At 48.3% G+C, this 8833-nt stretch overlaps 3 protein-coding genes across 3 annotated transcripts in view; 1 reads left to right on the top strand and 2 right to left on the bottom strand.

The window, feature by feature from the left end:
• VC83_01381 (uncharacterized protein) overlaps positions 1-577 on the bottom strand; it is a gene marked incomplete at both ends in the record, with an annotated part of 1012 nt that extends 435 nt beyond the window's left edge. Inside the window, one exon of the mRNA XM_024465060.1 lies at positions 390-577. Coding sequence (XP_024327007.1) covers positions 390-577 — 188 coding nt within the window. The remainder of the gene's footprint in view (positions 1-389) is intronic.
• Positions 578-5020: 4443 nt separating this feature from the next.
• VC83_01380 (uncharacterized protein) lies at positions 5021-5524 on the top strand (the record flags this gene model as incomplete). Its single annotated transcript, XM_024465059.1, has 2 exons — positions 5021-5092; positions 5183-5524. The coding sequence occupies 2 exons, from the start codon at positions 5021-5023 to the stop codon at positions 5522-5524; spliced, it is 414 nt and encodes a 137-aa protein (XP_024327008.1).
• Positions 5525-6408: 884 nt separating this feature from the next.
• RNR2_1 (Ribonucleotide-diphosphate reductase (RNR), small subunit) lies at positions 6409-8758 on the bottom strand. The gene is made up of 4 exons (XM_024465058.1): positions 8593-8758; positions 8277-8531; positions 6586-8194; positions 6409-6505 (listed from the first exon to the last, which is right to left on the bottom strand). The coding sequence occupies exons 1-3, from the start codon at positions 8620-8622 to the stop codon at positions 7241-7243; spliced, it is 1239 nt and encodes a 412-aa protein (XP_024327338.1). The 5' UTR covers positions 8623-8758; the 3' UTR covers positions 6409-6505; positions 6586-7240.
• Between the last annotated feature and the right edge of the window lie 75 nt (positions 8759-8833).

Genomic DNA, 8833 nt, shown 5'->3' with positions numbered 1-8833 from the left:
GGACTCGCAGGATGATGAGAAGAGTCCTAAGAGTCCAGGACTCCGAGGACTCGAGTGAGTTCCCAAGAGTCCACTAGGCACGACGCCACTATATAAGTAGATAGTATTTCCTTAGATAGGAGCTTCGTGCTCAACTCAATACAGTATTTGTTATATACTAGTAACGTGTTACTTGAAGCCTTTGTGTCTGATCCCCTGCCTCCTCTGATAAGTAAACCTTTACGCAAGAGAACCTCTGTGTCTTCTATCGTTTAGAAGTCAGCGTTACATCGAGTAGTATTCAGAAGCGGCTGAAAAGCTTCTTCCCAATTATCACATCTTGTGCTCCGAGGTCCAGGAGTACAAAGGGGCAGTTATATATTCAGCGTCCTTCGACTGTTAAGTGTAACCGAATATACTCCGATATGTGGCCTTGGATTTTGCGCTGAAATCCACGTATGGGTACAGAGTAGGGTAGTTTCCATATAGGGCTCTGAAGTGCTTTCGACAGTCGTATTGCAAAAGGCTTGTTAATGACGAGGTAGCCGTTTGCTCCTGTGTCTGCTAGGGACTTAGTTTGCACCCCGAGTCCATTCATACTCAGGGTCGTGTCGACTAAGAACTGGGTGCCTCCAGGAGTTCTCGTAAGTCTAGTCCTCGCAGGTCACATTTGCGTAGACCTAGGAAGGAGCCTTCTCCTAGGCCTCGTCATTTTCCTCGAGGGATGCATCCGATTGAAGTTCCACAGCTTCTTCCCATTGTTCTTCTGCCTCGGGGGTCATTACGGTCCATTTCCTTGATAGTGGCGTTAAGGGGGCATTTGTCCTGGAAATGGCCAGGCTTGCCACACTTGAAACAGTTTCCTGAGGGCGCAGGGACTGCGGTTCTCAGACGTTCCGGTATGGCTGGCTTGGGGAGGAACGCGGTTCGGGTGAACAGAGCGGATGTGGCTTGAGTCGGCTTCGACGCTGATGACGCCTTTGCCGTATCCGTGGTACGTGTGGACATCCTTGCGAGAGCGGGTAGAGGATTCAATTCGTTGTTCCGGCGCCGTTCCTGGTCGAAAGCGGTAAGTTCTCGTACCATGGTCTGGTATTCTCCCTTCCATTGGATTTTGATGATCGCGACGCAGGCTGCGGAATTGAGGAGTCAACTTGTTCCACATGTACCGAAACCATTCCGACTCGGAGACTTGTCCTGTGATAGCTGCACTTTGGAAACGAGCCTTGAACTCTGGGAAGGTTTCACTAGCATGCCCTTTCTCTCCCATTTGCAGGTCGTCGAAGAGGTTCCTGGCCTGTTCCGTCTCATTGCCTGTGAGGTAGTATGAACCTAGTAGATCCATCATCTCCTCAGCACTGCGGAACCCATGCGTAGCGGACAGGTATTGGGGCTCTAGGTAGGTCTTCGCCAGGCCGGTCGTAGTTCCCCATATCAACGCTCTTCTCGAGACGTCGGTAAGGTAGTGGTCCTCATTGACTACGAGTCGATCCCGAATCGAAGCGCTCCATTGTAAGAAGGTATGTTCTACCCCATCGCTGAGAGGAAGGATTTTCTCAGAGATGGTTGATTTCTTATAGCGATTCGGAGGGTCCTCGGTGTGCATTCGTGATGACCCTGGAATCGAGGGAGAACGAGTGTTCTGAAGAGGCGGCAATTGAACTGTCTCGGGGGTGTTTCGTGTACGAGGCGTTCGTTGCTCCGTAACTTCTACTGTGGGTATGGGGCGTCCACCGGCGGTGTGGACGGGATTCTGGTCTGGGATGCCGACAGGATAACTAGTAGATCCTTGACCTCCTGTATCTGTGCTTCGAGGTGGGCCATTCGACTCGGGATGTCTTCGGATGGCACAGACGTCGTAGCTGCAGCGGTGGTTTGTCTGGTAGTCATTCTGGGCAGTTGACCGTCATTGTCTTGGGGTATGTTTGATGTCGGCTTTTTCGACATATTGCCTCGGGTGTGTATCGGTACCGATACGAAAGAGCTTGACTTCCGGTAGCTCGTAGCTATCAACGCTCTTGTCCACAATTTCCTCTGTGCTATGAGGGGGTTCTTAAGGATCTCGTATCCTATTTGGCGCCAACGCGTCGGCGACTTTACCAGCTTGTTCTGAAGAATCAAACCCTGATCCACTGGCTGTCCGTGAGATCTCTGGAATCATGGCTATTTGAAGTCGTCAGGTCTCTCCTCCGAAACATCACCGAGTCACAGTCGATGGTGTAACGGTAGTTCTCCTGAGTCGTTCCGGTGTGGGATATTATTTAAGTACGGCCGTCCCCGGCAGGCGTGATCTTTTTGTATAATGTAATGACACAGGGCACCCAGCTCACAGTAATAGCATATGAGAGTGCGAGTCGGAGGCTAAACGGATGCTATCCTATAGGTCTACTATGAAGGATACAAAAAAGATGAAGAGAGGAACCCCCGTTGAGTCAATTTCCTTAAGTACCCGAAACGGGTCCGACTCGGATAACCTACCCTAATGCTCCCCACGTGACCGTAACCTGCCCGACTCCGATGCTTTCCATCACTGAGGGCTTTGGCATCCTTACAGACGTGTAATGAATCATAGAGGGTTGTAGCAATTGTTGAGTAGTATTGCTCTTGTTGTTGGTGTGACAAGCCAAAATATGTATAGTGACTTGTAGGTTTGAGGAGGAGATTTCTAAGTTTGCTCTTGAGTTTGATAGCAAACTGAGTGCAACGAATGTCAGTATGACATTGGAGAAGGTTGTGAATTTCAGTATTCCCTGCCTTTTTAACAGTTTGGTGCCATATATATGCAATAGAGTCAGCTGAGATTTCAAGCTTCTTTTCAATCTCTCCATATGATGCGTTCATGTATACACGCAAGGTAATAATTGCAGCACGTAGTGGTATTGAGATTTCAGCCATTGTTGAGCATTACAGTCAAACCCCTGTTATAACGATGTATTCTGTCCACCATTTCACTATCGTTATAACCAGTATATCGCTGTAACCAAAATATAATATATTATGTAATCCATGTATCTAATGTCCCCTGAACTAATGATGCCTGCTGAATACCCTCAATTGCTGATTCCAACCACTCAAGTGTCCGTAAATAATCAGAAGAAAGAGATTCTTGGCTTTCAGCAAATCCAATCAATATATGAAGAGCTTGTTTAGCATCAGCCATTGAGTACATAGGCTGTGGAAGCTGATCATCATCTTCTTCATCACTTTGAGTAGTCGGTAAACCTAAATGCTCTTGTAGCACTTCTTGTAAAACCTCATCTTCTCCTACATTCTGCTCATCCTCTCCATTGTCATCTTCGTCAACAGGGTTAAGAAAATTTGCAACTGACATAACGTCTTGTATATTTCCTGCTTCCATAACCTTTTGATATAGCTCTGTAACTCCATGAGGCATAATTGGAGTAGGAAGTGAAATAGGTGAAGAGACAAGTGTTGATTTGCGAAAGCAATTGTAGATTGTAGTATTTGTAATTTCGTTATTCCAGCTTCGTAAGATCCAACGGATTGCAAGGTGTAGATTCATTGACGACAGAGGATCTACATTTGAGTCGAAGGATTGAAGATATATTGTAGCCAATGTCACCGGTAGTAAGCTTTGCAATTCTGAATAATCCCTTGATCAAGAGGCTGGTAGCGACTTGTACTATTAGCAGGTAGCCAACATATTCGAATATTTGATGGAGGAGGACAAAGCTCAATTGCAGTATAATGGGCAGAGAAGTTGTCCATTGTAAGAAGAACTTGTCGTGTTGTGCCAATATGCTGATAAAAAGCTTGAAGCCACTCTGTCATAATCGTTGTATTCATCCAAGCTTTCTTATTCCACCGCCATTGCCCTCCCATTGTATGAACTGATACAAATCGCAAAGCGCGTGGTGTTTTAGCTTTGCCAATGAACCAGACTGGAAATCGATCTGTGCCAGTTGCATTGACACAAAAGACAAGAGAGATCCGATGTTGTGATGAGAGGCCTCGAGAGAGCATCATCCTCCAATAAAGGCCACTCTCGTCCATGTTGTAGATATCCTCCTCTTGATATTCCCCTGCCACAGTTTGTAAGGCTCTCATTTCCTCTTCTGTAGAAGCTGGGATAGATAAGGCTTCTCCGTGTCGAACTTTTAATGATATCTTAAAGCGCTTCTTAAATCCCTCAAGCCATCCAATGCTGAACTCTGGGACTGGCTTGCCAGAGTGCTGTGGAAACTGGCGCCAGATATCTCTTGCCTTTGTTTGCAGAAGCTCTCCAGTTGTAAATCCCCCTCTTGCTTCAATACGCTGCTGCCATGCAAACAGAACCTTCTCTAAGTCAGCCAGAAGCCTTCTTGAAGTCGCACGCCTTGTGGTGTATTATTCTCGTCGAGGTGGGAGAAGCGTAGACTTAAGGATTCAGAAACAGTTGACTGGCTAAGTTTGTGATTGTATTCGTGGAGGAACCATTCGATGCATTGCTTCTGTGTAGGCTTTGGGTGCTGTCGATGTGCCCAGCGACGAAGGGCGCGCCTTTGTTCTAATGTAATACTGTGCCTCTGGCTCATGATCCTGAGAATACGTCAGACTGGATATAACGATAATCGGATGGAACTGTAACGATTATCGTAGTATCGTAAGTTGTGTGGAAATAGAATTGGTTCCGAAAAATATATCGCTATATCAAAAATATCCTTGTATCCAGGATCGTTATAACAGGGGTTTGACTGTACTACATTTTCTACGCGTGTACTCGGGTACAAGTACATGGTGCTTGGTAGATTCCTACATTGGCCGTTGTGCACCGTGGGAAACACAAAAAGTTATTGGAAATGTTAATAATAGAGTTTAGAGTATATACCATCGGAATTAATATGTAAACTTACAATTTTGCCCTGTATAATCGAAATTTACCAACTCCTCTGTCCAATCCGCTAGCGGCCACCGTACTAGCAGCTCTCCAAACCTGTCACTTTCGTGGGGTCGCCTATCTGGACAACTCATCCCACTCCCGCCACACCACAGCAGGAGCAAGTCATTCCTCCCTCGCGACCTCGATTCGCCGACATCCAAAATGCCGTACCTCCCCACAGCCCAGGAGTGGCTCACTCAATCCGCTCTCCTCCTCCAGGCGCGTCCCACAACCGTACGTCCCTCCTCGCGATGCCTATAGCCGTCTCGCACAACCCCGCTGCTACCTCCCTTATGCAAGCCTCAAATTGACCACTTCACACAGTCCCGCATAACGACAAAATACACCGTCAAACCCTCCACGCGCCGCACAACCGCTGAAACCGCCGCCCCTGCCCCCGTGGCTTTCCTGACACTCAAAACTTACGACCCGGCGTCAGGCACAACCCTCAAATACCGCACCGACAAAGCCGCAGAGGTTGGACGTCTCGTGCTCTCCCTATCCCGGCTTGGACGCGAGATGGCGGGCTTGCCGGAGCTGAAGGAGGAGGATATTAAGATGGAGGGGGCGGGGGATGCGGTTGCTGCAGCTGCGGCGCCAGTGCCTGAGAAGGCTGGGGCGCAGCCGGGTGGAGCGAAGAAGGGGAAGAAGAAGGGGAGGAAGTGAGGGGTGGAGCTGGATGGGGTGGGAGATGGTGGGTGGGAGGCATTATAGGCGTCTTGGGCATACTGTTAAGCGATGTTTGAAAAGTTGGGCTGTGGAAGATGGTAGCCATGGTGGATTATAATATGGCAGGCGTGGGATGGGATTGGAGTTCATCATGGGTCAGATACCTGAAGCTAGATATCTAAAGGCCTAGATCTCTCAACGTGCTTCATGAGATGTGCCCTCAAAGGATACGAAAATCCGATCACTATCCAAACGCTCTATGTGCGACAGGCTGCAGCCGCAAACGAGGGCCATGGCATCGAAGCCTTTAACCAAGAATCCCGCAATTGGTTTAACGAGCTCGAGAAATCCTATCACAATAGGGAAATTGAATATCAGAATGCAACTAGCGATTCAATTAGGTCGAAGCATGCAAAGCAATTAGAATCACGGATTTCGAACCACCTCGGCTGTCGGGAATGATGCCCACTCTCAGGATCACTACTGTTACCGCCACTCCTTTGTCGCCGTCGTAATGACTTCCTGTCACCCCACTTCCTTTCTCACCACCGCTGCCAATACCACCATCACCACCACTCCCCTGTCACCGTCATACAATACGCACGAGCACGTAGGTGGAATCTTGGTCCTAACAGTCCGTAGACGCTAGGTAAGCTAAAGACAGCCAGCAACCAGCACCCACCCCATTGGCACCTTCTGCATTGGTAGCCTTTGTCGCCATATGCTGGACGTAACTGTGTTCATCATCTTCTGTTGCATACTCGGTGCTATTGCACGGATGTGATGTCTGTGGCATGTTTGTTGACGAGGGTTTGTAGTAGAAGTGGGAAAGGGTGGACGTGAGAAGATGGAGATGGCCATAGAGATTGAGAGACGGAAATCGAGGGAGAGTAACTAGAATCAATGCTCCCGCTAAATTCGAGAAGGACCCGCTTATATCAGCATGTGTAGTCGCTGATAGTATAGGACCAGGGAAGACTATACAGACCGTTAGCTATTAGGAAGTTGAAAGTTAACACCATGCTCACAATATGACAACATAATAAAGACGTTCATACAGAGACTATATCGACGCAGGATGCTTGTAGAGAAGTCTCCTGCAAAGACTCTCTTACTCATTGCCCTAGGTAAGGTTCTCTCTCAGTGGATTGCTGATATGGAGTAGCTAAGTGAAGATTTCATCCACATCATGTACTATGGTCCGAAAAACTCGAGTATCCTCGTGAATACTAGGATTGAAGTATCAATCAAAGCTAACTGGAATATGTTACAGAGAACATCTGACTGACCCCTTCGACCTCGATACCATTATAGCAAATATATGACTATTCATACCACGGCCAAGCAATTTATATGAGAAGCAACCACGAAAGTAGTTTTGATATAACTTCTTCAACTACTTAATCCTATCTTATTGTTTCATACCACATTTCGTGGCATTGCCGTACCCCTTTCCAATCCTATCCACATGTTACAAACAACTCCCAAAACTCCATATTGAGAAGAGTGATCTCCCGATGATTAACGGCCGAGCCCGCTAGCATTCTATGCCAGGTATATGAAAGAAAAAATGTGTGCAAGACACCCACCCACCACAACAGAGCTACCCATGCCAAGTTGTACAACCTTTCAGGTTAATTTAAAGCAAAGCAACGCCGATGGAACCATTCGCATAAATACATAATAAAAGACGAACCAAAGAATGTGGAGCATCTAGAAGTCTTCATCGAAGTTGAAGTCTCCACCATTCTCTGCTTTCGACTCGATCTGTGCAGCGGTATCCTCGTGCTTCTTGGTGGTCGATGCCATGACACCAGTCTTTTGGTAGTCGGCGACACGCTTCTCAAAGAAGTTGGTCTTTCCTGCCAGGGAGATGTTCTCCATGAAGTCGAATGGGTTGGTCGCCTTGTAGTACTTCTCGTTACCGAGGGAGAGTAGCAGCCTGTCGGCGACGAACTCAATGTATTGCTTCATCAAGTTGGCGTTCATGCCGAGCAGCGCACAGGGAAGTGCCTCAGTCAAGAACTCTTGCTCGATGGAGACAGCCTCGGTAATGACGTCTTGGACGGCCTGCTTGCTTGGGCGGTGTCTAAGGTGGGAGAAGAGGAGGCAGGCGAAGTCAGTGTGGAGACCCTCGTCACGGGAGATGAGCTCGTTCGAGAAGGTCAGGCCGGCCATGAGGCCACGCTTCTTGAGCCAGAAAATGGAGGCGAAGGAGCCGGAGAAGAAGATACCCTCAACGGCGGCGAAGGCAACGAGGCGCTGAGCGAAGGTGGAATCCTTGTCTTGGATCCACCTAACTGCCCAGTCGGCCTTCTTCTTAATGCAAGGAATGGTCTCGATGGCATTGAAGAGGTATGTGCGTTGAGCTTGTTCCTTGATGTATGTGTCGATGAGGAGGGAGTATGTCTCGGCGTGAATGTTCTCTATCATGATTTGGAAACCGTAGAAGCAGCGGGCTTCTGGGATTTGGACCTCGCTGCTGAAGCGCTCGAGGAGATTCTCGTTGACAATTCCGTCTGACGCGGCGAAGAAAGCGAGAACGTGGGAAATGAAGTAACGCTCATCGTCATTGAGGCGGTTGTTCCAGTCGTGAAGGTCCTTGGAGAGATCAATCTCCTCTGCCGTCCAGAAAGACGCTTCTGCCTTCTTGTACATCTGCCAGATCTATTGTAAATTGTCAGTATAAAATCCACTTTACGCGTTACGCGTCCGTGCTGACGCGCGATGACGCGACGTGGTCACATACCTCGTGGTACTTGATTGGGAACAGGACGAATCTGTTCGGGTTTGACTGAAGCAGTGGCTCGTCGGCTTCCTCTGGTTTAAGTGTAGGTGCGATCAAGCTCAAATCGGGCTCTGCCACGATTGGCTTCTTGGTCTCGACGACGGCATCGACGGGTGCTTGGGTGTCGAATGGGAGGTTCTCCTTTCCAACAGCAGCGAAGTCAAGCTTCTTAGCTGGAGAGTCGTTCATCTTCAAGTTCTCGAGGGAAGACGCTGTCTGTATCATTCATTAGGAGCTATTCCCACGACGACAGCGACGGTGGCAAGAGATTACATACCTTCTTCGACGGCGTGATTTGGGTTGCCATTGTATTGTTGTCTGAGGATAGTGAGATCAATTCAGTTAATGTAGATGTTCTGGTAGTTTTGGCACAGAGTGAGAGAGAGTAAAGAGGAATTGGCTGTGTTGATGGTGACGTGAAGAATAAGGTGGTGGAGGGGAAGAGTGCGTCCTTTGTAGTCCCCGTCTGCACCCTAGTTTGTTTCTTGGAAGCGCGTTCTTCCTCACGTGACGCGACT

Source organism: Pseudogymnoascus destructans (genome assembly GCF_001641265.1).
Source record: "Pseudogymnoascus destructans isolate 20631-21 unplaced genomic scaffold scaffold_3, whole genome shotgun sequence".
In the NCBI taxonomy this organism is placed as follows: domain Eukaryota; kingdom Fungi; phylum Ascomycota; class Leotiomycetes; order Thelebolales; family Thelebolaceae; genus Pseudogymnoascus; species Pseudogymnoascus destructans.
This window is presented reverse-complemented; position numbering and strand designations above follow the sequence as displayed.